This window comes from Parathielavia appendiculata, assembly GCF_033297405.1.
Source record: "Parathielavia appendiculata strain CBS 731.68 unplaced genomic scaffold N657scaffold_1, whole genome shotgun sequence".
Taxonomy (NCBI): domain Eukaryota; kingdom Fungi; phylum Ascomycota; class Sordariomycetes; order Sordariales; family Chaetomiaceae; genus Parathielavia; species Parathielavia appendiculata.
The window spans coordinates 3100373-3128105 of record NW_026944220.1 but is presented as its reverse complement, the minus strand read 5'-3'; the positions used below and the strand labels follow the sequence as shown (position 1 = coordinate 3128105).

The 27733-nt window shown below is 56.0% G+C and overlaps 13 protein-coding genes across 13 annotated transcripts; 9 read left to right on the top strand and 4 right to left on the bottom strand.

The window, feature by feature from the left end:
* Window positions 1–521: 521 nt before the first annotated feature.
* N657DRAFT_563302 (uncharacterized protein) lies at window positions 522–2204 on the top strand (the record flags this gene model as incomplete). Its single annotated transcript, XM_062788202.1, has 2 exons — window positions 522–673; window positions 725–2204. 2 exons carry the CDS (start codon window positions 522–524, stop codon window positions 2202–2204), a joined length of 1632 nt encoding a protein of 543 aa, XP_062652900.1.
* A 157-nt stretch (window positions 2205–2361) lies between these two features.
* Window positions 2362–2948, top strand: N657DRAFT_55019 (uncharacterized protein). The gene has a single exon (XM_062787892.1). It carries the CDS (start codon window positions 2520–2522, stop codon window positions 2859–2861), a length of 342 nt encoding a protein of 113 aa, XP_062652899.1. The 5' UTR covers window positions 2362–2519; the 3' UTR covers window positions 2862–2948.
* Window positions 2949–4088, bottom strand: N657DRAFT_56147 (uncharacterized protein). Its single transcript, XM_062788062.1, has 2 exons — window positions 3955–4088; window positions 2949–3616 (listed from the first exon to the last, which is right to left on the bottom strand). The coding sequence occupies exon 2, from the start codon at window positions 3594–3596 to the stop codon at window positions 3036–3038; it is 561 nt and encodes a 186-aa protein (XP_062652898.1). The 5' UTR covers window positions 3597–3616; window positions 3955–4088; the 3' UTR covers window positions 2949–3035.
* A 1636-nt stretch (window positions 4089–5724) lies between these two features.
* N657DRAFT_630085 (uncharacterized protein) lies at window positions 5725–6915 on the top strand (the record flags this gene model as incomplete). Its single annotated transcript, XM_062790954.1, has 1 exon — window positions 5725–6915. One exon carries the CDS (start codon window positions 5725–5727, stop codon window positions 6913–6915), a length of 1191 nt encoding a protein of 396 aa, XP_062652897.1.
* Window positions 6916–9436: 2521 nt separating this feature from the next.
* Window positions 9437–10400, top strand: N657DRAFT_563053 (concanavalin A-like lectin/glucanase; the record flags this gene model as incomplete). The annotated part of the gene is made up of 3 exons (XM_062788181.1): window positions 9437–9829; window positions 9892–10034; window positions 10103–10400. 3 exons carry the CDS (start codon window positions 9437–9439, stop codon window positions 10398–10400), a joined length of 834 nt encoding a protein of 277 aa, XP_062652896.1.
* A 1308-nt stretch (window positions 10401–11708) lies between these two features.
* Window positions 11709–14504, top strand: N657DRAFT_564203 (DUF1212-domain-containing protein; the record flags this gene model as incomplete). The annotated part of the gene is made up of 2 exons (XM_062788262.1): window positions 11709–13764; window positions 13825–14504. The coding sequence occupies 2 exons, from the start codon at window positions 11709–11711 to the stop codon at window positions 14502–14504; spliced, it is 2736 nt and encodes a 911-aa protein (XP_062652895.1).
* A 779-nt stretch (window positions 14505–15283) lies between these two features.
* N657DRAFT_563036 (histone deacetylase RPD3-like protein) lies at window positions 15284–17399 on the bottom strand (the record flags this gene model as incomplete). Its single annotated transcript, XM_062788180.1, has 4 exons — window positions 15284–16156; window positions 16211–16752; window positions 16818–17118; window positions 17190–17399. 4 exons carry the CDS (start codon window positions 17397–17399, stop codon window positions 15284–15286), a joined length of 1926 nt encoding a protein of 641 aa, XP_062652894.1.
* Window positions 17400–17924: 525 nt separating this feature from the next.
* N657DRAFT_639686 (Mov34-domain-containing protein) lies at window positions 17925–19480 on the top strand. Its single transcript, XM_062791815.1, has 3 exons — window positions 17925–18199; window positions 18271–18524; window positions 18584–19480. Exons 1-3 carry the CDS (start codon window positions 18137–18139, stop codon window positions 19278–19280), a joined length of 1014 nt encoding a protein of 337 aa, XP_062652893.1. The 5' UTR covers window positions 17925–18136; the 3' UTR covers window positions 19281–19480.
* A 906-nt stretch (window positions 19481–20386) lies between these two features.
* Window positions 20387–21376, top strand: N657DRAFT_676791 (uncharacterized protein; the record flags this gene model as incomplete). The annotated part of the gene is made up of 1 exon (XM_062795924.1): window positions 20387–21376. One exon carries the CDS (start codon window positions 20387–20389, stop codon window positions 21374–21376), a length of 990 nt encoding a protein of 329 aa, XP_062652892.1.
* Window positions 21377–21443: 67 nt separating this feature from the next.
* N657DRAFT_686508 (acyl-CoA dehydrogenase NM domain-like protein) lies at window positions 21444–23088 on the bottom strand (the record flags this gene model as incomplete). Its single annotated transcript, XM_062796836.1, has 2 exons — window positions 21444–21755; window positions 21813–23088. The coding sequence occupies one exon, from the start codon at window positions 23086–23088 to the stop codon at window positions 21841–21843; it is 1248 nt and encodes a 415-aa protein (XP_062652891.1). The 3' UTR covers window positions 21444–21755; window positions 21813–21840.
* Window positions 23089–24111: 1023 nt separating this feature from the next.
* On the bottom strand, window positions 24112–24990 carry N657DRAFT_652610 (uncharacterized protein; the record flags this gene model as incomplete). Its single annotated transcript, XM_062794318.1, has 1 exon — window positions 24112–24990. The coding sequence occupies one exon, from the start codon at window positions 24988–24990 to the stop codon at window positions 24112–24114; it is 879 nt and encodes a 292-aa protein (XP_062652890.1).
* Window positions 24991–25245: 255 nt separating this feature from the next.
* N657DRAFT_54685 (uncharacterized protein) lies at window positions 25246–26122 on the top strand. The gene is made up of 2 exons (XM_062787860.1): window positions 25246–25750; window positions 25832–26122. Exons 1-2 carry the CDS (start codon window positions 25500–25502, stop codon window positions 26031–26033), a joined length of 453 nt encoding a protein of 150 aa, XP_062652889.1. The 5' UTR covers window positions 25246–25499; the 3' UTR covers window positions 26034–26122.
* A 243-nt stretch (window positions 26123–26365) lies between these two features.
* N657DRAFT_639683 (ribosomal protein S5 domain 2-like protein) lies at window positions 26366–27698 on the top strand. The gene is made up of 2 exons (XM_062791814.1): window positions 26366–27024; window positions 27103–27698. Exons 1-2 carry the CDS (start codon window positions 26705–26707, stop codon window positions 27614–27616), a joined length of 834 nt encoding a protein of 277 aa, XP_062652888.1. The 5' UTR covers window positions 26366–26704; the 3' UTR covers window positions 27617–27698.
* The last annotated feature ends 35 nt before the right edge of the window (window positions 27699–27733 follow it).

Here is a 27733-nt window from a genome sequence, read left to right as displayed (position 1 = left end):
CATTGGCCAATTGCCAAATCTGCGGTCAGGCTTGCGTCGCAACTCCGGCGACTTCCCGGACAGGGCTCCGGCAATGATCGGGCGACCCTCCACGTGCGTGCCGGGCGCCGCATCTGCAGTCCGATGAAGTCACCAATGGCCTGCCGTGGTCATAGTCTGTTTCCACTTGGCTCGCTTCAGAGTTCCTTGAACACGGAGAACCTTCCATCGCTAAGGTTCCTGGCACCCACACTTCCCCAGAGTCTGCTGAGTCTGGCGCCCCGAAACTGACGGCCGGGTACTACCCACTCTCTCGGCTTGCTTCCCCTGGATCTCCAGATTTTCCACATAATCGTGGATCCCCTCAATATCTACTCCACCCCTATCGCACCGAACGCCAAAAGCGTCTGCCATTGTGGAGTGCAAACAAGATAAAGAATCAACGGCACACCGTCTTATTTCAACATCGCTCCCTCTGCTACGCCTCCTCAACCAACCGCCGCCAGGTCACTGCACGGAGCCGCTTGCTTGATACACCCGAGATGAAAAACGAGGAGTACTCAGACAGCCCCGTCGCCGACGAGTCGCAGGGCGGCTCGCACATCGTCGATGGCGTAATCTCGCTCGACCGAGCGTCACAACTCCAACGAGGTCTCAAGAGTCGACACATTCAGTTCTTGGCACTGGGTGGCGCGTGAGTTTATCATTCCGTCAAGCTTTGACAATGCCTGACAGTGGAGAATAGCATCGGTACCGGTCTGTTCGTTGGATCTGGCGCGATTCTGGCCCTCGTCGGCCCCGTACCATTATGGCTGGGCTATCTCTCCATGATGCTTGTTGTCTGGATCGTCATGAACGGCATTGCCGAGATGACGACGTACCTCCCAATGAAGGGCATCACATTACCATACTTCACAAACCGTTTTGTCGACAGCAGCCTGGCATTCGCATCGGGGTGGAATTACTGGTATGCGTATGCGATTCTGGTGGCGGCCGAGGCCACAGCTGGTGCCATATTGCTCGACTACTGGGAGTCCCCGGTTCCGTCGGCCGTCTGGATCACCATCATCCTGGTCGTCTGCCTCGCCCTCAACATCATCGCCGTCGAGGTGTTTGGCGAAGCTGAGTTTTGGTTTGCCAGCATCAAGCTGATCACCATCATTGGGCTGGTCATCATGGGCATCGTCATCATGGCTGGTGGCGCACCGCAGGGTGGTGCCATTGGCTTCAAGTACTGGGACGACCCCGGGGCGTTCAAGGAGTACGTCGGGACGGGCGCGACGGGACGTTTCACCGCCTACTGGACTGCTTTCGTCCGCGCCGGATTCAGCTTCATCACCTCCCCTGAACTCATTGGTCTCGCAGCGGGCGAGACAGTTGCACCCCGCCGCAACATCCCGAAGGCCGCCCGACGTTTCCTCGCTCGTCTTGCCCTCTTCTACGGCGTCAGCAGCTTGATCATTGGCGCCATCGTGCCCTCCGACGACCCGCGCCTGCTCTCGCCGGAATCCAATGCCAATGCCAGCCCCTGGGTTATCGGCATCCAGCGTGCGGGCATCGGCGGCCTGAACCACGTCATCAACGCGGCAATCTTGACGTCGGCTTGGTCGGCCGGCAACGCCTTTCTGTATTCCGGCTCCCGTATCCTCTACTCGATGGCCGCCACTGGTCAGGCCCCAGCCATTTTCGCCAAGACGACACGCCGCGGCGTTCCCTACCTTGCCGTCATTGCGACTTGGGCCGTCGGCCTCTTGGCGTACCTCAACGTCTCGGAGAACGGAGCGCGCGTGTTTGGCTGGTTCATGAACATCTCGACCATCTCCGGCTTCATCGCGTGGATTGTCGTCATGATCACGTATCTACGCTTCCGGTCGGCCATGCAGTACCAGGGCTTGATGGACACGCTGCCGTTCAGGACGATCGGCCAACCATACGCGACGTGGGCGGCGCTGGTAGTCATCATCTTGTTGACCCTCACCAATGGCTTCCAGGTGTTTGTGCCCAGCCGGTGGAACTACCAGGACTTCTTGGCCGCGTACATCACCATCCCCATCTTCTTCGTGCTGTACGTTGGGCACAAGCTCTGGTTCCGGACGCCGCTGGCGAGGAAGACCCACGAGATCGATGTTCTGACGGGCAAGAAGGAGATGGACGAGTTCTGTGCCCACGACTACCCGCCGGTGCCAAAGAACTTTGTCCAGAGGATTTGGTTCTGGCTTGCATAGTTTTGATGTACGAAATAGAATCTGTCTCCTGTGGGGAGGCTTGGATAGTCATAACTGAAACTCCAGTTTGACCAGTACCCGACCGGTCGCTGAAGGCCGCACAATGGTGGCAATGTGATTCGAGGAGTGTTGGCGAGAATCTCGTGTCGGCGGTTCCTCAGCCAATGGAGTCGCTGTTATATGCACCGGCTACCCTTCTTGATCTCGGATGCGCTCATGTGTGACTTTTTGCCGGCGAGAACCTTGATTTGTTTCGCTTGACGCCGAGTCGCGGCACGGCGGCAAAGTACTGCAGGCTTGGAAAACCGTGCTTGCATGGGCAGATTCCCGTCACGCCCCTATCCCAAGTCCCGGGCACTTGAGACCGGGCTCTTGCCCTCCTGCCTAGGTTCATCCTGCTTCAGGCACAGGGTTGCTCTCTTCGGAACAGGAACCGGCCGAACGACACTCAGAAAAACCCATCAATATCTCGTTCGGAGACCTCAGCCGCTTAGGTTTGGTGTCATTATGCGTGCCGTTTTGGCGACTTTCCTCGCCTTCTCCGGGCCTGCATCGTCTGTTAGATTCATCAGTCCTCAGTCGCCTTCTCTTGGAACAACTGCGGACTTCGGTGCCAACCTAGTCTATGCCTACGGTTCCGCCATCGAGGCAGCATAAACAGATACCGCGGACAACGGCATTCCGTTTCCTGTTGCCGCTTACCAGGTCGACATTTCCAATGCGGAGATACCGGGCAACCAAGCGTTCGAATATGTTGTCCTTAAGTCCGCCGGTTTCCTTTATTCGAAGTCTATTTACCCGTCCAAGGACTGACCAAGCTGAACTCTGGATTCATTTAGATAACGCCGTGAACCTTACAAGAAGCCACTGGGTTGTTGCGACGGCGAAAACCCTCACCTTTTCAAACCTAACTGTGCTCAGCATCTTCTTCCAAGGAGACACGGCGGGGAGGGCGCTTTCGCATTTCTTCAACATATCCTCCAAGTCCACCGACGCGCCGGCGTAACAATTGACACAAACGGTCACTGTGACTGTCACGACTACCACTACACTGTCCAATACAGCTAGAACTGCTGGATCGACATCACTTGCCAATGACGACGGCTTCGGCACAGCAGCCAAAGCTGGGCTTGCTGTCAGAATCGTAGCAGCTTTGGGCCTGGGTGTCATTGTAGGCTGGTTACTGCCTGGGCCGAAGAGGAGTGGCTTTGGGTCGCAATCAGGACCAGCCACGGGAGGGAGCCGCGCAGGAACTCGAGGCTGCACGGCAGGAGAGTCGGGTTTGGGCGTGGGAGCAGCTGCTGGTTCGTCGGAAAAGTATCTGCCTCTCGAGTTGAAAGGTGAAGCCCTGCGGTACGAGCTCTGTGGGACATGATCGACGGCTGTTGTCATGATATGTGTTGGTATAGTACCTTAGATAGCCGGTGAGCGAGGGCATGTGAGAGAACTCGGCATGTTGTTGGCTATTCCCGTTGTCGCCAACTGGCAGAGGTTCGGGGTGTCGCAGTTTGATCGTTAACAATGCCTTTTTCAGATTTTGCCTTTTTTTGGCTGGACAAGCACACTAGCAGAATTCAGGCATGGTTCGAAACAAAGAAGCTTGATTTTACACCTGCATAAGCGACCGAGACACTGAAATTGGCAATAATGAGATGTATATGAGGGTTAAGATACCTTACCTTAGTGAGAATGTCACAGAAGGCCAAGATCCTAACCATGTTTCATCAATCGCATGCAGGGTCATACTCACATCTTGTGCCGGGGCGTTTGAGCCCTCCACACCGATTCCGATCAACCGAAACTGATAGCACCTGTGTGGGGAGACAGTCCCGGGCAGTCGGCAATGAGATATGGTCGACAGCGTTGAAGTACGACTGCTTGTGGTTTTCGTCCGGAAAGGGGGATGTAACGGGCTGGGCCCGGTGCGAGCCTCGGCGACTCTCGGCCAATACCAAGACCCCTGATGAGGCTATTCCCACTCGCCCCACAGCACACCGAACCTTCTAGCAACGCGCTCAGACCAGCGCGCCTACGAGGATAAGTATGCTTGCGAGCTACCAGAGTCTGTCGTCTCTCCTTTTCTTCTCCAAGTTCAGTGTACTCGTAGAGTCGTCATCAGCTAGTTGCAATATACTACCTGAGACCGTTACAGGGGAGATCCTGTGATCTGGTTCAGCAGTTCGGGTGGACAAAACTCAAATCACCCACAAATCGTGTACTTCCCAGATCAAGTACTGCAGTGGCCTGGCCTATCCGTCAGGCAGCTGTTATAGAACTTTTTGTTAGGCAGCGGGCGAAACCGAGTTTCTGACGTTGTACTCTCCAACAAATAACAAAAACCCGTTGTTCCAGAGGATGTTTGAAAGTTGAGACATTACCATACCTTATGCCGCGGTAAAAGCGCGCCAACCGAAACACAAACTGCTCAAGCTAGCCAGGTCTCATTTGTGACAGCCATGCTGGACGCCGCAGGACGGAAGGGATTCAGAAGTTTGGCTACCATAGTTGAAGCATTCTGAGACAAGTCGTCAGTGAGTTGCCCGCAGCTCGAGCTGATGGAGGTCACGGTGCCTATCGCATGTCAAGCCTGCACATTGACGTGTCCCTGTGTTAGATGTTTCGCTGTTGGCCCTCTTCCTCGACCAGATGCCAGAGAATAACAATCACCATCCAGGTTTCTCATTGCCGAGTTAGTCGCGCGTTTACCGGCAGGATTGAAACAGCGAAGCGACTCCCTGAAAGTTCCAGCAAGCCTTTCAGGTTCGGTTCCACGCTGTCGGGTCGACTGGAGGTTCAGATTGCGGCGTTGTCATCCAATCCTTCGGGCCGTGTAGATAACTGAGGCTCAGCAGGACCCCAGACTGTGGTCCTAGCCGCTGAGCGGCCTCCACGATCGGCCAGCGGTCGGTTATCAGCGCCGTGCTCCATCAGGTAAAGCGGATGCAGGTCACATTCAGGCAGGCGGTGCAGACCGAACAAGTGGGGCCGAGTGGGACCCTCCACTAGGCTCGATTTCACCTTGTCTCCTCGCCGGTTCTGCCTCGTCGCCTTGTGCGCCCTCATTCGCTCCTTGCTGCCTGGCCCAGGCGGCCGCAACCCCTCCCGCTCTTCCTGCCTGGCATTGTCTGTCGTCTGACTGTCTGCGTCCTGCATGAAATGGCAAGACGCAGATTGGTCCCAGGTTCCCTCCGCCTGCTGAGCCATACCGAAGCCCCACTTGACTGCATCGCGGCCGACCTGCCGGACGCTAGTGACGTCCTCACCGTGACTCCGTCCTCTTATCCGCGGCTGACCTGGCCAGGCAGAACACAAAACCTCTGTGAATGTGTCGAGACAGCCATGGATGGCCTGCGTGTATATAGGGGGCTCCTGCCCCCTATATTGACCACATGCCCTTATACGTCCGAGCCATACCTCAGTCACGTCTGCCAGCGGCTTCCACCCCGTCATCAAGAGACTCGTCGTACATCCATACACTCCGTATCAATACCCAAGAACGGTTTCCTGACCGCTGCCCACCATGCCGCATCTAACCATCGTGGCTCCTGAGTTGGGCCATCAACCCCACCATCACCACCACCACCACCACCACCGGGCTGGCAGCCACCATCACCGGCACCGAGGACCCCAGCGTGTCGAGGCTCCTGACTTCCGCTTCTGTGTCGAGCTCGGCCTGGTCATCCGCAGCCGGAAACACAACCACAAGACGGTCGCCGGCCTCGAGGACGAGATCAGCAGACGGCTTACCCGCGCCGGCATCGCCAACCACGTTGCCAGCAGCCCAACCTCCGCGGTCTCCTCCAGGGAATGGACCATTGCCAGCGAGCTATGCATCCCTTCGCGGCCCCGCGACCACCACTTCGGCATGAAGCTCGTCTCACCCTTCTTGCGCTTCTCCAAGCGGGCCGAGTCGTGGCAGGCAGAGCTGCGCACCGTATTGCACGCCCTCAACGCCCACTTTGAACTCACCACCACCCACCAATGCTTCACCCACATCCACATCGCCCCGGCCTCAGGGTTCTGGGAGCTTGACCAGGCCAAGGGACTGGCCAAGTCGTCCATCTACTTTGAGCGCTGCCTCGACGCACTCGTCCCACCGTACCGGCGAAAGAGCGTCTGGGCCAAGAGCAACCGCAACAACCAATACTTCTTGGGGCTTCCCATGGCCAAATGCTTCGACCTCATCAATGCCCAAACCACCTTTGAGGGGCTGGGCGCGCGCATGAACTGGTGCAGCTCCGTCTCTCCAACAGGAATCGCGCTGGATGCCAAGCCCGGCGTTGACTTCCAGCACGACGCATTCCGGTGGAATTTTGCCGGGCTCAACGAGGGCGGCGGACTCGGCACCATCGAGTTCCGGCAACCGCCCGGGTCGACGAGCGCGTCCGAGGTCATTGCCTGGGTCATGCTCGTCGGGTGCCTGGCCAGGTTGAGCTGCGGCGCGGGCGGCAGCCTCAACCCGGCCGAGAAGCCCCAGCTGAAGAGCCTGGGGGAGTGGCTGGTGTACGAGGCGGAGTGGTGCGGCATGCCGCACAAGAGCCTGCTCAGGGACCTGATCAAGCAGGCGGTGCCGGTCACGCTGGTGCCGGGGGAAGTGGCGGGTATGGACGCCGAGGCCATCACCATTGATGAGGACCAGCGGCTGCGGTGGAAGGCTAACGATCGAAATATTGTGCTGGATAAGTACAGAAGGCTTTTGAAGCATTTATGAGGCCTGGTGGCCTTCATTCTACGTTTCATCATGGCTTGATGGTGAAAAACTTGTGGCATGCTACGCCCATGCTTGAGGTTTCTAGGGACACTTTGGCTCGTTAGGCGTTAACGGTAAATACCACGGGACACACAATGATGATGCTGTTGTTGATTTCCTGATCTTCTGTCACTGGGTACGAAAGAGATCCCTGTGAGGCTTGCTCTGATGCTGAACTTCTGATGCCGTACTGGCTTTGAGCAAGCTCGGTGAGACAACGAATGAGTCATTTGTCTTCCGGTCAGAGTCAACCAGATAGCCCCTTTTGTACGTGTGCCAAGACGTCTCCTGCACTACCCCGACGCCTTTTAGGCTGACTATTACGGGCGGATAGTTCCCAGGTTTGTTGCCTGAAGACTATGCCGTTCCCTTCAGACGTTACATTTCCTGATCTAGCACTGACATGGTGCATCCAGGAAAACGTTGCGGTGGGCGCCATCATGCGGTCATATCGCTGGCGTCAGCGGGTCCTGCCGTGAAATACTACACCCATCACCGCCTCGGTCAACCCCATGGATGCCAGCTCCTCCACGTTGGTGATTGTCCTATCCTGTTTGCGTTTGATGAGGAAGTTTGTCCCTGATGTGTTACAACAAGAGGGAACGTGCGAAAATGGATAGGGATAGGGGATGAAAGAAAATAAAAGGGACGCCTGAAGAAAAGTAAAACATACCTTAAGGTACCTGGCACTGTGGACAGTGGCAGTGTTAGAGTACAAGTGAAAATTTTGTTTGCCTCTCTGTTTCGGTTACAGCGCATGACGACTTAGTCAACATCTCCCGGCAACAAGAGGTTTGATCTGTACAGCAATGAAACTTGTGTCTTGTTGGGCTGGGCAGTTTGCAGAGCTTCATGCCATGTTCATCTCAGGCGTCTAAGCTGGCAAGTGGTATGAGACAGCTGAAGGTGGATGCAGAAATGAACATTCATGCAGAACAGAAAAGGATTGGCGGGACGCACGATTAGACCACGGTGAGTGAGAGGTCTCCTGAGCTGGCTTGTGGTGAGTGTACGGGCGGGCGGGTGATTAAGGAGAGTGTGCTTCACTCAAGCAGACCTTCGGCCTACCATTCTGCTCAAGCCTGATGAGGCTCTGATTGTGCCACTGTCTATCCTACCTCATGGGTAACCATCGCCGTGTGTCACTGCTTGGCAGGATGCAAGATCAAACAAATGGAGGATTCGTTCCGATATCAGCGCTAGAGTCACATCCTGCCTTAGCAATACCGACCCTGATTGACAGCCCGTCGGATGATGTATTGCTCAGTGAATTCTATATCGATAAAGGATATAATCAACATGGCAACCTGTAACGACAGGGTAACTACCTAATATAGTCGCTATATGGCACTATATAAGAGAGGGTTGTGCGGATGGTGAAGAGTTCTAAATCCCTTTACGTTCATCCCATTCCTTAATGGACCTAAATGCTTGGGCACTTATCACGGCGTTGATTCCAAGTCTTCTCTACGCCTGTAGCTAGGCGAGGTGTTCCCATTGTCCCAATCATGGGAAGGGTCAAAGTTTAAGTTGGGAATTCATTCCGAGGCAAAACAGTGTAGGTTTTCATCCTTGAGCATACAATAGGCGATGCGAAGCAGAGTTGCAATTGTACAACAATTTGCATTAGACACCGAGTCAACGACGGCATGGACTCCCAAATCCAATTGCGCCGTGATATCGAGGCTCTAAGCACATGACGGTCGAATCAAACAACTCTAGGGAACTATTACTCCGTGTGGAGTAATTCGGAGGAAACCGCTGGTTAGGGCACGGTACGGAGGTAGTTCAAAAATGAATGAAGGAAGAGGATGCATACCTAGGTACCATCAGTAGCTTTTTTTGACTTATGGTTGGAGCTCTTTACGATTTCAAGGGAAACCACATATCAAATGCCATGGTCAAAGTCACACGCATGAGTCCGAAAGGGGCGCCGAGAACATGGGCGGCCCGCCCTCGCCGTAATTGCAGGCGTTATTTTAAGACACAGCCCCTGTCCTTACCAAACTTCCGTTAGCCCCGGAAGGGTTCGCGTGGTGGTAGAATGCAACGCTGGAGGTGCTAGCCCCAGGAAAAACCTGGGCTATTGAACGCGAAAACCTGGGTGTTGGCGAACCACTACCGTCCTTGATTCAGGAGCCCAATCGTTGACCGCCTGACTGTGGGGGTGAACCATGGGCTGGAGGTGCCGAAAGGCCAAGTCAGGACTCAGCTCATTTGGGACACGATGGATTAGGAAGGTTTTTAATGCGTGCTAGCTACCACACCACACCAGGAACGCGGCCGTCCGTGCGGACAGGTAGGTACAGGTCGTTTCTTTTCGGAGTCGTCGAGAGACTCGACACCTGTCCCATCTGCTTTTCAGCCCTGCGCATCGAAGCCGAGAGAGAATACAGGGGATTTCCAGCCATCGATGAGGCACCTGTACTGCCAAGCGTTGATCAGCCTCTCGACGCCTTGACCGCTCGCTCGCGCACCCGACATGTGGTCCTTCCTTCGCTCCATATGGCTCAACACTCTTGCAACGTCAACAGTCGCCGCACAGCTCAGTTTCGTGGCGAGCGTGCAGCAAGAAGGACGAGATGTAGACGCCTCCGGCCTCAATTTTTTGCCGATACCGCCACTGGAACACCTCAAGCATGCTTCCGACCATGAGAAATTGAGAAGGGATCCCATCAGCTACAGTTCCAACTGGTGCGGGGCATCGCAGCGCGCGACGCGGCAGGACGGTATCAGCAGCGTCGTTGGGTACTTCACGGTGCCGGACTTGACCTTGCGGCCCGGGCAGCCTGCACCACAAGCCGCTGCTGCGTGGGTGGGTATTGACGGGGCAGAGTGCAATTCCACGCTGTTACAAGCTGGAGTGACAACCATTGTACGGCCCAAGCCTTGACGCTCCGAGAGTTGAGACACGGGTGTAGCTGAGACTATGAACAGGTCAACTCCAACGGGGGCCAGAGCGCCTCGGCCTGGTGGGAATGGTATCCGGAGACTGCGTTCAACATCGAGGGTCTCAGGGTCAGGCCAGGCGACTGGATGTCAGTCAACATAACGACGAGGGATGCGTCGAGCGGGACGGTGTGAGTGGCAGCAGAAGACTCATGGAACTGCACCGAATTCCGTGGCGACGAGACTGACTGCTGGCCAGGGTCATCACCAACGTGCAACGAGGGTACTCGGTGACGCTCCAGATCAACAACGGGCCGAAGCTGTGTCGATTGGATGCCGAGTGGATTCTCGAGGCTTTCTATGACTCGGGCCAGCAGGTTCCATTTGCGCGATTCTCGGATCTGTGGTTTGTGGAATCGGGGGCGACGACGGTCGCGGGCAAGAACATTGGCATTGATGGGGCAACCATGGTGCATATCCAGGCCGATGACGGGAAAATACTCTGCTCGGCCGAGCCGTACGACAGCGCCAATCTCGTCATGGTGTCGCAGGGTTGAGAGCACGGGTGAGGTGGACATCGGGATGGTCATAGTTGGCGGGGCCAAGGCGCCGTTGTCCTCGAAAATGTAAGTATCTGGTCTGGATAGATCAGAACTCAGTTTGCTTCTCGTCGCTCAGCTTGTGGGAGATTTGAATCTACGTTTAAGGACGACTTTGCAATTGCGGGTGCTCAAGGTTGGAATATCGGTGCGACACCTGCCAGTGTTCCGAACAGTGGTCGTCTGTGGCCAGTGCGCTGCTCGGCGCGTTTTATCCCGGGACGGCTGGGCTCCTGTCTTGCAGGCTTCAACGGCTGGTGCCTGACACACCCGCAAGAGCCGCATCTTGAAATTGACGATCTTGACATCGCCACGCGCCGCCAAGACGTTTGTTTTGACCAAATCATCACCAGCCCTGTCACACGTGATGCTGTCCCATCAGGAACACCCGAAATGCCTCGACCCTCCTTCCTCCGACTCGGATCAATCGGATCGAAACGAAGAAGCATTCGAGCGGTAGATGAGTCATCGACTGTCCAGACGAGGGAACCATATTCGAAGCGCATTCTTCCCCTCGCAGCATCGACCCGCAAGAGCAGAAGAGCTGCCGCCAAGCAGCTCTCCGGTTCGATCCCGGCTGGTTGATGCAATCCACCTCCCGGCGTTCACCTGTCGGCGGCTAAATATGACGTTGGGGGCCCGCCGATAACGCTCCATTTCGGTCAAACATCGAAAAGTCGAAACCTGATGGCCCACCAGAGTGGCGGAGGAACAATGCTTTTACTCGATCCAAAGCCTCCGAGCCAGTTCTCTCGCCAACCATGGCAATGAGCATGCTCGTATCCGTGACTGGATTGGTCTCGACCTCGATGGGGACTCATCAGAGAGGGTCCTCAACCCCAAAACGCCCTCATCATCCGGGGCTCCAAGTTACCACCGTCCCACCCGCCCAAGCCTCTGGATGTCACTTCTCCATCCAGATTCTTGGTTACGCAATAACGATGTCGATTCTCTTCCCACCTGTTTGACCGACGTTCTTCGTTCCATGATATCTCCTGCCCACGTCCCCGTACCGTTCTGTCTCGTATCCTTTCTGGTCTGGGATTACTACTTTTTCCTATCAGCCGGGCCGCCCTTGAGAATCACCTTCTTGGTTCCACAAACGTCAATACTAACCTGGGACTGATGCTGTCCGGATTGCCCCATTGTCCCAGTTGACATCAGGCATTGGACCCATAACCCTGACCCATCTCCAACGCATTTACGGGCGATCTTGTCCACGAAAGACCAGGAGTCTGTCACATTTGAGAACGGCTTGCCGCAGCGATGGCTTCGCCGCGAGCACCGGAAGGTCCAGCAGCGCCGGCTGTTGCTGGCCAGGACCAGGAGCTGCATCGGGGTTCCCCGCAAGTTGCCGACGAGGGTTTGCGGCCGCCTAAGGGAAAGGAGAAGAAACGAGTTGGCTTCGCGAGCGACCGCCAATCTCCAGAAAACGGCCCTGGAAGTCCTTTTTATGTCACGCCGAGCGAATCGCAGGTTGATGCCCAGGACTACTTCGCCTACACGCCCTCGCCGCACAGCAATAGTTCCACGCCAATGCACGGCCCTAGCCCAGCCAGACGACCGTCAATCGACGAAGACGAGCTTGCTGCCTCTGTGGCGCAATATTTTGAACGTGAGTATGAGCGTGGACAGCCCGGCAGTGTGGCCGGCCCGAGCCGGCCGCGCCCGGTGCTTCGGAAGTCGAGCACTCTTCCGACCTGTGCCGACATCGCCCCCTCGCCTCACAAGTCCGAAGTGGAGGCCAAACATCGAGCCGATCGGCTCGCCTATTCAGTTGGAACTTCCTCGGTCCCAGTATCAAGAAGAGGATCTGTCGACTCTGAGATAGGAACCTTGGACAGAGATGGCTTGCTCGGCTCAGCAGCAACAAGGGCTCAAGACTTTGCGCCACTGGGGGAGACGGAGAATCTTGCTCCCCGCAGGAACGCGCAGCAAGAGGCTGACCAGCTGGTGAGGCGCCACAGGCGTCACAAGAGCCCTTTGATACACTCCACCCTTCCCCCACGGTCAGGCACGGCCACGCCTATTGAGCACGATCTGGAATACGTCCCCCCTCCACAAAGCTATAAGGGAGGGATTCTGGGCACACTTCTTAAGCTGTACGGTACCGAAGACAAGAATGGGTCACCATACACCGACTCTAGTGCACCCAGCACGCCCGGTAGCTCCCCCCCTGCATCGAGGTCCAGTACGCCAAGGCCAGACGGTCGCCGCCGGGGATGGAAGACACAGTCATCCAGCACATTGGCTGGGCTCATGGAGTCATCATTCATGTTTGCCGCTCCGGGTTCCAGCAAGGACATTTCAGAGGCAGTATCTGAAAAGGTCAGGCAGGAGACGGGGAAGTCAAAGAAGTCGGCCAGATCCAAGAAAAAGGCCGACGAGTATCGCATCAAAATCCATATCGCGGAGATCATCAACCGCCACACTTACCTCCTGAAACTATGCAAAGCCCTGATGACATACGGCGCTCCCACACACCGGCTGGAAGCGTACATGAGGATGTCGGCCCGTGTCCTCGGCATCGAAGGGCAGTTTCTATACCTCCCGGACACCATGATCATTTCGTTCGACGACAGCAACACGCACACAACCGAAGTCAAGATTGTCCGTGCGAGTCAGGGTCTGGATTTTGGTAAATTGCGAGACGTCCACGAGATATACAAGGAGGTGGTGCATGACCGCATCGGCGTCGACGAAGCGACAGCACGCTTGGACGAGATCACAGCACGGAGACCCAAATTCCCTGTCTGGTTGCGAATTTTGCTCTATGGAGTGGCCTCGGCTTCCGTCGCACCCTTTGGTTTTGAGGGTCGTTACATCGATATGCCCGTGTGTTTCCTCCTCGGCTGTTTGGTGGGATTTCTGCAGCTCTGTATCTCCCCTTCCAACGAACTCTACGCCAATGTTTTCGAGATTACGGCAGCGGTAATGACTTCATTCTTGGCCCGCGTGTTTGGATCGATACGGGGCGGCAAACTGTTTTGCTTTTCTTCTCTCGCCCAGGCGTCCATTGCCCTGATCCTGCCGGGTTACATGGTTCTCTGCGCAAGCTTGGAGCTTCAGAGCCACCAGTTGGTCTCAGGCTCGGTGCGCATGGTTTATGCACTCATCTACACCCTCTTCCTCGGCTACGGGTTCACCATTGGGTCGGTTATCTACGGGTACATGGATGACAACGCCGTCAGCGCGGTACACTGTCCCATCGGCGACACCTGGTACACCCAGCGGCCGCCTGAGAACTACTATTTGTTTTTCGTCCTCCCTTTCACGCTATGCCTTTGCGCTATCAACCAGGCCAAGTGGAAACAAACACCAGGTACGATTTGTCGACCAATCCATCACCTGTTGGTTGTTCTTGCTGACCTACCCCGAACAGTGCAAGTCTTCATCTCTCTCGCTGGCTTCGTCGTCAACAATTTCTCCTCGCGCTTCTTCAAGGGCAACGGCATCGTGTCCAGCTCCCTCGGCGCATTGACAATTGGCGTCTTAGCCAACCTCTACTCCCGTCTCGGCCGCTATGCGCAAAACTGGCTCCTCGATATATGGGAGCGCCACTTCGAGCACCGCCTTCGCCGCCTGTCCGGCAAACACCGACATCCTTCCCCGTATTACAACTACCCGCCCGCCGCAGGCTCGGACGACACCCTTGCCCAAAAAGAACGCGACCCGGAAATGGACCCGCCACTCCCCAACCGCGCGGGCATCACTCCCCGCGCGCGCCAGATCGGCTACGGCCTCGCGGCCGCCGCCATGCTCCCCGCCATTTTCGTCCAGGTGCCCTCCGGCTTGGCCGCGAGCGGCTCGCTGCTCAGCGGCGTGACGAGCGCTGACCAGATTGTGCGCAACGAGACGCTGCTCGCCAACGGCACCGTCATCAATGGGACCGTGCTGTCGACCACCTCCTCGGCGCCGTCGTCCTCGGACCTGAACAACTCGGCGTTTAGCGTGCTGTTTAGCGTCATCCAGGTGGCCATCAACATCTCGGTGGGCCTATCGCTGAGCGCCTTGTTGGTGTATCCTTTTGGCAAGAGGCGGAGTGGTTTGTTCAGTTTTTAGGGCTTGGGACAAAAAGGGTCGCACTGTTTTTTCTTCGGCAGGGATATGGGGGAAGGGGGAAGTCAAAGGGTGTCTACGCGGCTGACGATGGCCTGATGATCTTTGGCATAATACTGTCGGACTTCTATTCGACGCTGCATTGAAGTTATACCGTAGTTGGTGGTTGATCTTATTGTTGGGATAACGTGGAAATCATTAGCGGGCGTTTAAGAACAACCTGTTGGCGGGCTTGGGATGGGATAACTAGACAGGGACGTTAATGAATAGACAATTAGGAATAAAGTCTTGGCTGTCTGGAAGCCTAAACAAGATAGGCGTTCAAACCCTGTGTAGTATTCGCCATGGTCAGTGAACCAGCCCCGAAAGTTTCACCGGGATGCTCCCCGTCGGTTGACCAAACCACCATCATGCAGAGTCTATTGGCAACAATATGCTCGAAACAATACAGGAGCCCAGATGTGCATGTGTAAGTTATCCCATTAGAGGTATAATGCGAGCCTCCGGTATCTAAGAAACGTCAGGAACCAAGCCGACCTTGAGGTGCTCATCAACTGAACCTCGCTCAATCGCGCTGTCCCAGGAAGGCATCTCACTGTCAAACATGTCAACCGAAATGGCCACACCATAAAACACCGAGCGCCAATGTCAACCCAAAGCTGCCAGATCCATGCTCGTTCCGGTACCTGCATTCCCGAACGCCGTCGCAGAAAAACAACTTTACATAAACCTTGTGTTGTACATGTCAAAGCGCTGTCACTTCAGATCGGAAGCCAGCTTAATTATGCCTTGGCCTCTTCGTCACCAGTCGTCTTGTCGGCGGCCGTAGTGCCCTTGTCAGTGTCAGCGGCAGGACCATCTTCAGAGAGCTTGGCATCCGCATCGGCAACAGCCGGAGAGTCAGAGGCTCGCTGCTTGGTGGCCGGGCCATCGCGGGCATTGTCGGCTACGTTTGCGCTATCGGGGGCAGAGGCGTTGCTGGGCTCAAACTCCGCAGCTGAGATGCCCTCGAGGTCCTCCTTCTTAATGACCGCCTCGGGAGCCTTGTCTTCGACAGCAGAGGCCTCGGCCATATCGACATCTCCGTCACCATCGACCTTCGTATTGTCGCCCCCAGCAGGCTGTTCGGCAGCGGCACCGTTTTCGGCGTTAGCTTGGCCGACCTCAGCCAGCACCTCGGCCAAGGCCTCCTCGATCATGGTGTCATCGTTATCGGGGGCGGTATCGGGAGCAGGCTCGAGGGGAGTAGCTGCTCCGCTGTCAACCTCCATCGTATCATCGTCCTTGGCGGCATGGCGTAAGTTGGTCTCCTGGCGAGAACGGCCGTTGGACTTGAAGACGCCATTGGCACGGGCCATGTCCTCGTCATCTGACTCCTCGTATTCGTCCTGGCGCTCGACACGCTTCTCCCACTGGCGCTGCGTCAGGCGGACGTCCTTGTTCTCGTCCTCATCCTGATCGTCCAGTTCAGCCTCTTGATCATCCGACATGCCCATGCTTTGACGCGGAACGTCTTGCATCTGAACGGAGGGAACATGGGTGGTCCTCTTCAAATTCTCAATGACGGCAATCTTGATCTTCTCCAGGTACTCGTTGCTATTGGCGTTCTCCATGTTTGAAGCGCGCACATCCAGCTCGTAGTCCGGGCCATAATACTGGGAAGCATTAGTCTCTAGCAGATCAGGCTCATGGCGATCCAGAAGACTCACATCATAGTACTCGTTATACGGCAAGACCGAATCCATCTCAACACCCACCAATCGGCCGGTCTCGTAGGCCCAGGTGCGTGCAACATTGCGCATGGTGTAACCACCGCCACCAAGAACCAGGGTGGGCAAACCGAAACTGCGGACATAGTTGACGCAATTGGCATGGCCGCGCATGCTCAGGTTGAAGCAACCCAAGCGGTCGCCGGAGAGACTGTCGCCACCACACTGAAGGACAACCGCCTCAGGCTGGTAGTACTTCATGACAGCCGCAATGACGGGCTCGAAGATGGTCTCGTAGGTCTTGTCATCGATGCCGTCGCGCAGAGGGAAGTTGACGGCATAGTATTTCCCGTTGCCGATGCCAATGTCCCGAAGCTCGCCGGTGCCTGGAAAGTACTCGCCGTACTTATGAAAAGACACGGTCATCACTCGGTCCGTGGTGTAGAACGCTTCTTCGACGCCGTCGCCGTGGTGAACGTCGATGTCGATGTACAGAACGCGCTTGTTGAAGCGCAGGAGCTCGAGAATCGCGAGCACAATGTCTGTTCAAGGGAGAAGTCAGATGATATGCAAACAAACGGAGAATAAGCAAGGAACAGACACATACCATTGACGTAGCAAAAACCGCTGGCCTCGCTCTTCTTGGCGTGGTGCAGGCCACCGGCCCAATTGATGGCAATATCGCACTTCTCGCGGTTGAGGCGTGCCGCGCCCTCCATGCTACCGCCGGCGCTGATGCCACAGAACTCGAACAGACCATCGAAGACCGGACAGTCGTCGCCGACATTGTACTTGCCCTGCTCTCTCATAAAGGAGTCCATGTTGTCAGGCGTGACCTTCTGCAGGAATTCGATGTACTCGTCAGTGTGAAACTGCGTCATTTCTGATGTGACTGCAGGCTTTGCACGCTGTTGCGCGGAGGACGCGATCAGCGACTGTGTTTCAAAGACGACGCGAAGGCTGTTTGGGTCAAACTCACGTAAATCTCGAGGAACTTGTAGACATTGTAATTCATGACCAAGCTGTGGGCGAGGCGAATCCGGTGAGGCTTCATTGGGTGGCCAGTCACGTAGGCATAATTGCCGATGTCAGAGTCGTAGAAATAGGCCACCCTCTTCTTGTCATTGTTGACGATCTGGTAGAGGGGTCGAGTGCGCTCGACTCCCGCCATGTCTGTCGTTTTCGGCATAATCGTTGACTGCCTGTTGGCAGCGAGAGTCAAGGACTCGGATTTGCCAATGGGGCGAGTAGCTTTGGTTGAACGCTCCGCCGACTCAGGAAGGCTGTGCTGCTTGTCGCGTCGAACTGTGATCTTGCGATGGGTCTTGCCGATTTCGTCGGAGGACTCGTCGCTCGACTCGTTGCTAAAATGCTGCTCTACGTGGTTGTGGTAAGGAGGTTTAGAGTAACTGAAAAGGTCGTCAAGCCAGGACTCTGGGTTCCAAATCTTCCACGGATACCTGTGAGAAGCGCGGGGTGGACGAAGAAGGCCGTCCTCACTTAAGTGTGAAGCTTGCGAGATCACCGAAGACCATAAGCCCACAGAGGCGCTAGACGAATGGGGCATAGCGAAACTTTATCGGCGTTCTCACTGCTGATTGGTCAAATTTTGAGCAGAGCACAGGCCTTCACCAGCCCACCATAGGTACTACCTTAATAGGTCACGCTGCAGGCTGCCAGGCTTTCGTCAACTCCAGCAGCTGGTACCGAGACAGCTCCAAGATCCAAACACCAGCAATAATCAGGCCCAGCTCCCATTCCATCACGGCGACAAAACATCGATTCTTGACGTGAATTTCTTCCACAAATACAACCAAATTTCCCAGGCCGTCTACTGCGCCAGCTCCATAGGACTTGTTCTTGTCAATCACACATCTAGCACCGCACTTTTCACCCATTGCTGCCGTTGCGACCAGCTGCAGAATCATGGAGCGCTTCAGGAGCCTACTCGGCGGCGGCATGAATCTGGGCGGTGCTGCGCCAGGGACAGTATGCGCATACCCTGCTGATTGCCGGATGTTTCTCCTCCATGACTGCCGCTGACAGGCCTGCGCTTCCAGGATAACACGAACTTGATCGACAATTCCGAGACGGTCCATATCTCCTCCCTTGCCCTGCTCAAGATGCTCCGACATGGTCGTGCCGGTGTGCCGATGGAAGTTATGGGTCTGATGCTGGGAGAGTTCGTTGACGATTTCACCGTCCGAGTTGTGGATGTGTTTGCGATGCCACAGAGTGGAACGGGCGTCAGCGTAGAAGCCGTCGACCCTGTTTTCCAGATGAAGATGATGGACATGCTCCGGCAAACTGGCAGGTATGCATTATCCGCGATCTAGTGCCTCCTGCTGTTCCACCGCTGACCTCCGCTTCTAGGCCCGAATCTGTCGTCGGCTGGTACCACTCCCATCCAGGCTTCGGCTGTTGGCTGTCCTCGGTCGACATAAACACCCAACAGAGCTTCGAGCAGCTCACCCCGCGCGCCGTCGCCGTGGTTGTCGATCCGATCCAGTCGGTTAAGGGCAAAGTCGTCATTGATGCATTCCGACTCATCAACCCGCAGTCCCTGATGATGGGACAGGAGCCCCGCCAGACCACATCAAATCTGGGCCACCTCAACAAGCCCTCGATCCAAGCGCTTATCCACGGCCTCAACCGACACTACTACTCGATCGGAATCAACTACCGAAAAACAGCCCTCGAGGAGAACATGCTGATGAACCTGCACAAGCACCCGTGGACAGATGCGCTGCAGATGGAAGACTTCCGGGCCGAAGGCCAGCGGACAAAGGAGCGCCTCGAGAGGCTGGTCAGCCTCGCCGAGGGCTACGAGAAGAGGGTCAAGGAGGAGACTGAGCTCACCAAGGAGCAGCTAAAGACGCGCTACGTTGGCAAGCTGGATCCCAAGAAGCACTTGGAGGATGTCGGCCAGCAGTTGATTGAGGACAACATCGTTGCTGTGTCGAGGCAAATGATTGACAAGGAGGCAACGATGGCGAAGAAGGACACACCGACTGGGGCGAACGGGCAGCCGAACGGCGACCAGATGGACGTGGAAGAAGAGGAACTTTGATAGTCACGACAAATTCGGCATACAAAACCCTCGGTCGGGCGAACGGTCATCTGGGCCAGGCGTTGTATGACTAGGCGTTTGGGAAGGGTAACGGAGCTAGACTGGTAGCCATGTACATGGCTCATTCTGGCACCTCGTTGGTTGCTATGACTTGTCGAGAATGTCCATGGCAGTCTATGTGTGGTGGCTGCTGTATCTGGTGCGATGTGTTCTTTGTACAGCACCGTGTCTGAATCCACAACAGGGATGGCTGACCACTTACAAGGCGATTGTCCGGCATTGTTCGGTTCCAGCTACGGATGCTCCTCTTGCTTCTCAATCCCAGATGTTTGCGAGAGTCCTTGCATTTAAACCCCGCCCCCTGCCTCCGACTCAAAGGTCAGTCAACCTTGCCATCATCGCTTTCGCCATGCTGCCCAGACTCATCGTGAAAGCAATCCACATTCTCAACCGGCTAGCTTGCCGGGCCCCCACAAAGGCAAAAATACACATTCCTCTGATGACTCACCCCGCTATTATCCCCCGACAGCACAAGAAGAACCACAAGTTGTGGACTTGTATCGTGTCTGAACAGACAACGTGAGAGCTTGATCGGCATCCTGGACCCTCTTGGGTGGCAGGTTGTCGCCTGGCGAGCAGGTTCTTTGCGTCTACGGAAAGTAGGTCCTCCAGATTCTTCTGGTACCGATATGGTCAATGCCGTGGCACAAACATTCCCATCTAGGACCGGAGAGGGATGGACTAGGACAACACAAACGCTCAAGGTGTGGATTGATGGCGAAGAGGAACAAGAAGGTGTCCCCAAAGGCGTCCCCAAAGGCGTCCCTTGTCTGGCAAATTTTATGTCTGCCTGCTCGAGCGAGACAAATCGCGGACCACGACCTCCCAAAGAATCGGAAGAGGCCAAACCCTTCCAGGCGTTTCGTCTTGCCCCCCCAACAAACGCTCCCTTGGACTTAACAACAAGGAGCCTTCCGAAAACTGCGGCCGTCCGGATCCAGCAGATTTCTTCAGCACAAGTACCTGCCACACTTTCCTCACCCATACCTTATCCTCTACCCGTCCCTCTACAGATCCCCCGTCCTCCAAATCGCTGGCCAGTGGCCATGAGCAAAAACAGAACAAGCGCCGCCCTTCCTCCCCTATCTACCACCCCCCTCACACCCGAAACCCTTAAACTCCTCCTCGACATCTTCGACCACGCCATGTCCCACACCCACTACGCAGTCAGTGGCCACGCCGCTCTCATGGTATGGGGCTACCGTAGCAACAACAACAACCACAACCGAAACAAAACGAAGCACCCGCCCTTCTCACACGTAAGCATCGTCTGCCCGGCAGCGGACAAACAGGTGATCCTGGCGTGGGCAAAGGCCGCCGGCTGGCACGTCTATGCGCCTTCGTCTTCCCCAGGGCAAGGAGGAGACCACGCCGACGTGATTGGCGTTCCGGTTCCCGGCGAGGGCGCGGGGGAACTGGTAGTGTGGCCGTTCAGACTCCGGGCGGTCGGGGACCCCGCGGCGTGGGAAAATCTTGACGTCGTCAGGCCGTGCGAGATGGAGACGCCGTACGTGGGGTGGGCGGGGGAGGCGATGAGGACCGGGGCGCGGGTGCTGGCGGTACCGACTCTGCTGGATGAGTTTGGTAGGGCGTGGTACTTTTGTGTGGTCAAAGGAGAGGGGAGAAGCGACGGTGGTGGTGATGAGCGGGAGAGACATGTTGCTGAACTGATGTTGTGGATATTGCGGCGGTTGGCGGCGGATGTTGAGAAGAATGGTGTGAGCGCGAGATGGAAGCTGATGCCGGACAAGGTACTCTGTCTCTTGTATGACAAGTTCTGGGACGCTTTTGTACACAGGTATCCGGATGCGCTGAGCTTGTTTCAGCAATGCGGCTTACCGGGCCCGATGCGACCTGCCCGGGTGGAGGTAGCAACGGCTTTCACTGCAACCACTACCAAAACTGCCTCGGACGAATTCGCAACGGGGTTGTACATGGTTCCCCCTTATGGTCAGGGGAGAGGTGGCTCCAGGATTGACGATATGCTTGACCATCCACATCCAACGACACCGGGGGAATCCCACACCTGGATCTGAACTTGCATCAGTTCAGCTTGAGCACCACGCTGAGGCCTCTGCAACACTGAGATGAGAAATAAGGGTACGCCCGTTACTGTAGTCACATTATTCAAAAACTGACCAATACACTTTGCCCCGTTGTTAGCTATTCGTAGCTGCGCTGAACAGCGTGGAGTAAGACTTTATATGCCTAGCCATGTTGATAAGGTGCTCAAGGTACTGAGTCCCATTTCACTCGGATGGGCCGTATGTTGCCGCCCAAGCATCGTAAGTGGGCGAGAGCATGAGTTGTTGTAAGTGACGTTTCCGAATTCCGACATTGCCGCCGTCGAAGATGGGCAATGCCAAAGCATTGTTTAGTAGGTCAGCGAAAGGCTGACTTAGATCATAAGCCGTACTATGATATCCGCGTTAGTGTACCCTGATGTTAAAGCAAGGGACAAGGTGCACTTACACTACCAACATTGTCAGCTGCGAATTCCCTATCTCGGAAATGTCTGGGGGTGGTTTCGGGAGCAAATGCGCTGCGTCGGGAGCACAATGGCTCCTGAGACAGCCATAAAGGGGTAAAAACAGTCCACCGACGGAGGAAACTTTTGCTTACCTCCCACTGCTTTGATGATATCCATGCAGGCCCCTACGGCGGCATCGCTGCAGTAGACCTTGGCAGCCAGGGCAATCTCTCGCCGCGCCTGGTAGTCGCCTGGGCCTTGTTCCATGACTTTTGCAGCCTTCCATGTTAGGGCCCTCGCAGCTTCGGTCTGCATCTTGACTCCTGACAGCAGATCGGCGAACGCCTGACGCTCCATCAGCGGTACGGCGCCGTTACGCGAGTCTCGCTTCGCAAAGTCCAACGCAGCATCAAAGGCAGCCCGCATGAGACCAACACCCATGGCGCCGACAATGACGGCGCTTGCATCGAACGAGCCGAACGCAACCTGCGCTCCCTGGCCCGGCGGACAGAGGACGTTCTTCGCCGGCACCCGAACGTTGGTGTATTTGACGTGCGGTCCGGAGGCTGACGTGTGTCCGGAAGTTGAGAGGTGGCGCAGAACTTTGAAAGCGGCCGGGTCGTTACGGTCGAGGTCGGCACGGGTTACCAGAATGATCATGACACGATCTTCGGGGTCGCTGGCAGGGCTCGGCTCTCCATCCGTGGTGTCGCGGCACACCACGCAGGCGAGATCACATCCCTTGAAATCCCAGCCCGCGCAGTTGGTTGCCCACATCTTCTCGCCGTTGATAATCCACTCATCGCCATCGCGATACGCCGTGGTCTGGAAGCCTGGCGCTCCTTTCTCCAAGGCATTGGCGACTCCGCCGGGTTCGCTGAGGACCAGCGATGCGAGTGGACTTCCCTCGCGGCTGAGAAAGGGGGCGAGAAACTCGGCATGCTCGGGTTTGCCAGCGATGTTCAAAGGCGTCAGGCCGAGGCCAGTCGCAAGCACCGTTAACGCGGCCGAGGGTTCCACTGCGTAGAACTCCTCCACCATGATGGCCGCCTCGACGAGACTGCCACCGGTGCCGCCGTGAGCGGGCGAGATCTGACCCTCGATCAAGCCGGCTTTGACAGCGGCGGCGTAGGTCGGCTGAGTGGCTTGGAATCGCTTGGAGTGCTCCTCATGCTTGAGGTACTCGGCCCTAGCAGGCTGGAGGACTTGTTGGGCAAAACCGGCGGCGGCGGTGCGGATGGCCGCCTCCGATGTCGAGAGATAGAAATCGATGGGCATGTTGAAGTGGCAATCAGGGTGACGAGGACCCTGGGGAGGGAAGTTGAAACTGACGACAGCCGAGACTGGTGAAGACGAGAATCTTGGCCGACAGATATCTCTGAGCCTTCTCAGTTTTGCAGTTCTTGAGTTCAAGACGAGGAAGGACCAGCGGCTTGAAAGCCCCAAATATCTTACTTGAGGTTGCACCAGAAACGTCAACATGAAATGGCCCCCAGGTTGGGCATGTGTCAGCGTCGCACTTTTGTTGGGTTCCAGTCTGACTGTACGCCCAGCATGGCGAATATGTTGAAGATCTCATGTATCTGCCTTGTTTAGTGATCTTACACCCCTATTTTTTTTTCAAGATCTTCATATGACTTACTGAACGGAAACACCCCACTTGTTGCCCCAAGGCCAAGTCCACGGGCTGCATCACAGCGCTCTTGAAGCTTTTGCTGAGAGTGAAGGATGTGTATCAATAGGCTGAAGTGTATCGTGCAGAACCAAGATGTGACGCAACCTTATCCTCGCCGATCTTGAGTTGAAGCTGAGGTGATCTGCAACTTCCAACTACCCCTCCTTTTCGATGACAGATTGTCAGTCGAAGGGAGGCATTGCCGATGCACAACATCCCTGGATCGGGCGAGGAGCAAAACTGCCTGGATTTCGATGGCGGGGTGTTTCGATCGCCCTCAGCCCAAGATCGGGGGGATTCATCATGGTCGACATACCACTATGAAGGAAAGCTAGAGGACATGACGGCGGCAAGCGTTAAGGTGTTGATGCAGGGAGAGAAAAGCATAGATACGGACATTAAGTATACACCGGCCTTGAGTCCGAGCCCTAGGATTTTCACAATGCTTGGTTCCCGGACAGCCCGGTCCAAAAAAGGGTCCAGCCAAAACCGTGCGGATATAGTGAAGACAAAGCTACCCAAATACGCACACAGAATACCAAACGTCAACCCCTATCAGGCGTCATTGAAATTTCGTATTGACACCATCAGTCGTAGAGAATGTGTAGTAACGCGCTACAACCCCTTTACCCAGAGAAGCCGACGAAAACCTTGATAGTGGTGCTGCCGGGAACAATGTTGAGGCCGATACCGTCGAGGGCCTCCATGCCCTTGGTGTAAGCGTTTGTGCCGTGGCCGCCGGGAAGGATTGTCGAGTCGACGCCACCTTCCGACATGCGGCAGCCGGGAACGTCCATGTTATAAGCCTGGGCGACGAGGGACGAGCAGTCGGCGCCAGACCAGCCTCCGTTGCTCGCGTTCGCAAAGTCAAACTCAGCCCAGACGCCAGCGTACTGACCGTGGGTGGTGGTGGGAACCTCGTTTGGCGCAAAGGCGCAGACGCCTTGAGTGTTGTCGTCTGCCACGACCGTCTTCGTCTCGCCAGGCTGGAGGGTGAAGATGAGCGGGTTCTGGCCGGCGACCTTGAACATGCCGGTGAGCTGGCCATCGGCGCCCATCTTGTTGGCGCAGACGACCTGGTACGGTTCCGAAGCAACGTTGGTGTACTCTTGGATGTATTTGTACTTCTTGGCGATGCTGTTGGGGACCACCATCAGGTTGGAGTTCCATGTGCAGCCGTTGCTGGTGCCGGTGTTGCCCTTGTACATGATTTGGTCGTATGTTACACGCTTCGCCTTGCTGGAGCTGCCACAGAAAGCGATGTACTCGGAGGACTCGCTGGACTGGGTGTTGGCCGAGACAGCTGCCGCCGTTGTGGCAGGAGCTGCAGAAGAGCTAGCCGCCGAAGCCTGCTGGGTGGTCGTGGGAATCAAGGGCTTGTTGTGAATAGCCTTGACAAAGGCCGGGGCCTCTCGCTTGGCGCTGCGATGAAGATGGGCGTGTCCGGAAGGGTGTGCGGCGGCTCCGAGCACGCCGGCGAGGAGAGCAAAATTGGAGAGTTGCATGGTAAAAGTCGAAATCGGAAAACCGTCAAGCCTATGTTTTTCCTATCCCAATTCTAGACCTTATCGAAGAGATGGTTTCAAATCGACTTGGATGTCAAGCTCCAAGCCCCGTATCCGAGCGCAACGTAGCTGTTCTGTTTCGCAGATGCTGTGCGAGCGACTTTTCTAATCAATGTTTGCAGTTGATTGAAACAGAGAGAGGGACAAGTTATTGCGTTGCTGTTGTGTCAAAGGAGTGAACTGAGATACGAGATCTCGAAAGAGCGGATGGGGACGCGAAAGGCGTCGTTCTGTTGGAAGAGTTGTGAGAGGAAAAGGAGAAACGGGAAGCTGTGGGGAGATGAAGATTGAAAAGCTGCTGCTGGGCAGGGGCGGTAAATTGAGCCGAGAGTTTGTTCCTGAATGATCCTGGTCAACCGCCCTGCCGACCTGGGCAGCCAAGCCCCAGGCGATGGCCCAGAGCGACAATCCCACGAAGCTGTCCTCTGACTGGCAAGCCTGGCCCACTCATGCAGGTCCCGACCCATTTCCATTGGCTGGCAGTTGTCGACCACGTTCTGCCACGGAGTCCGCAGTCGTCCCCGCAATCAAAATGCACAGTTTGTGTTGCTGTTGTCGTGCTGGCGCCATTGAGCTTCAAGGTTTTCTATTTTATATGCAAGCCGGCCCATCAAGCATGGCAAATACCACATCTTCCTGCTGCAGCCGTTCCACGAGCGACGCGTGGTGGAGAGGGAGTGGATTTGCCAGGTAAGGTAAGGTAAAGCGCCCCTTGCTACTGTATTGCGTAGTGGCATTCGCCCAGTCAGGTGGCTCAGCACTAACCTTTTATCATTTCCAGTGCTAATTTCCCAGGTGAATTGCTAGGCGAGCTACCAGCAAAACTACGTACAGTACCTACTAAAGTAATCTCCAAGTTTCGAGTAACTAGGTCAATTGCAGACTATGATTTTATGTGTGAGAGCGGGACTGAGCACTGCGACAGGCTTTGTTCCTTCGTTTCGTCAACCGCGCAAAAGCCGTCAGGGACTACTCGCGTTTGATACGGCGCGCACTCGAAACAGCAAGATCCATTGTGCGACCCAGCGCAGCTGGCATACCAATGCGGGTTCTCCTCGTCTGATCTGCGTGGCTGAGCCTTCTTGTCGCAGAAACTGTGAAGTTTGTCCACAGCAAACCCACTCGCACGGCATTGAACCAAACAGCAACAGCTTGAAGCTATGCCGTGGGTGCGCTCGCCGAGGCTCGTCGTCGAAATGGGAACCAGTTCAAATTCCATTGGATGCTGCCCCACCCGTCTTCAGCCATGGATCCACTTGAGCTCGGTGCCCCGCCCCGGCGACGATGTGTTTTTTCCCATGCCAAATTTGGAGATTGCACATATCACGATAAACTTGAACCTCCCTGCGGAGCAGGGCGACCAAACACCACCAGAAGAATAGTCACTTTCCGTCGTGCTCTCGATTCGGAAATACCTTTTGACCTCTTCACCGACCGTAAGAACCGCGGCGTGTCTGGCTGTCTGTCCCGGGCTCGAAGCAGATCTCAAACACCCCAACCGACCCAGCCAATAACCCAGGCCTGGAGAACGCGGCACACCCTTTTTTTTTTTCGAGCCAGAGGCACCAAAGATCGAATCGGCCGCGACCGATTGCAGTCGACGAACCGCTGCTAATCATACTAGCCCACACCGTTTCTTCATCAGCTCCATACAATGCCTCTCGACACATCAACCTACAACCTGGCCCTGCTCCGGGTCGACGGCCGGAGATGGAACGAACTACGGCGCGTCCACGCTCAGATCCGCACGCAGGCGGCAGCCGATGGTTCCAGCTACCTCGAGATGGGCCACACGAAAGTGATGTGCGTGGTCACCGGGCCCAGCGAGCCGGGTCCGCGCCGGGGTACGGGGGGTGGTGGAGCAGGAGGTGGCGGTGCCGCCGCCGGCGCAGGGGCCAAGGCAGAAGTCGTCGTGAGCATCGTAATCGCCGGCTTCAGCTCCGTGGATCGCAAGCGACATGGGAGAGGCGACAAGTAAGTGCTAAAGGCTTTCAAGTTCTCGCCATAACCGCGTCAGATGGTGGCTAACCGGACCGACCTTTGCCACAACAGGCGTACCCTGGAGTTGCAATCGACCGTTGCCAACGCCCTTGCTGCCAGCCTTCACACACACCTCTTCCCGCACAGCCAGGTCAACATTTCCTTGCATGTCCTCTCGCAGGACGGCTCGCTCCTTGCGGCGCTCATCAACGCGGCGACGTTGGCGTGCGTCGACGCCGGCATTCCCATGACCGATTACGTTGCCGCGTGTACTGCGGGGTCCACGTCTACGTATGCTGCGAATGACGAGGGCGCCGATCCCTTGCTCGATCTAAACCACCAGGAGGAACAGGAACTGCCGGGGTTGACGGTGGCAACGCTAGGGGAGAGCGACCGCGTGGTAGTGCTCGTGTGCGAGAGCAGAGTGCAGGTAAGCCGACTGGAAGGTATGCTCGCCGTGGGGGTGGATGGCTGCAAGCAGGTTAGGGAGATTCTCGACCGGGTCGTCCGGGAGAAGGGCCGCCGGATGGTACAGGAGGGGACGGTGGAGAAGGGAATCGGCTTAAACGAGATGGATGTGGACTGAGGACCAGACCGGCTCGCCGTGGTGATGTGATGTGATGGGGCTAAGAGTAGCTCTGGAAGCCATCACATCAACATTCCCACGGCGAGCCGATCTGGTGCTCATGCCTTTTCCTGGCTT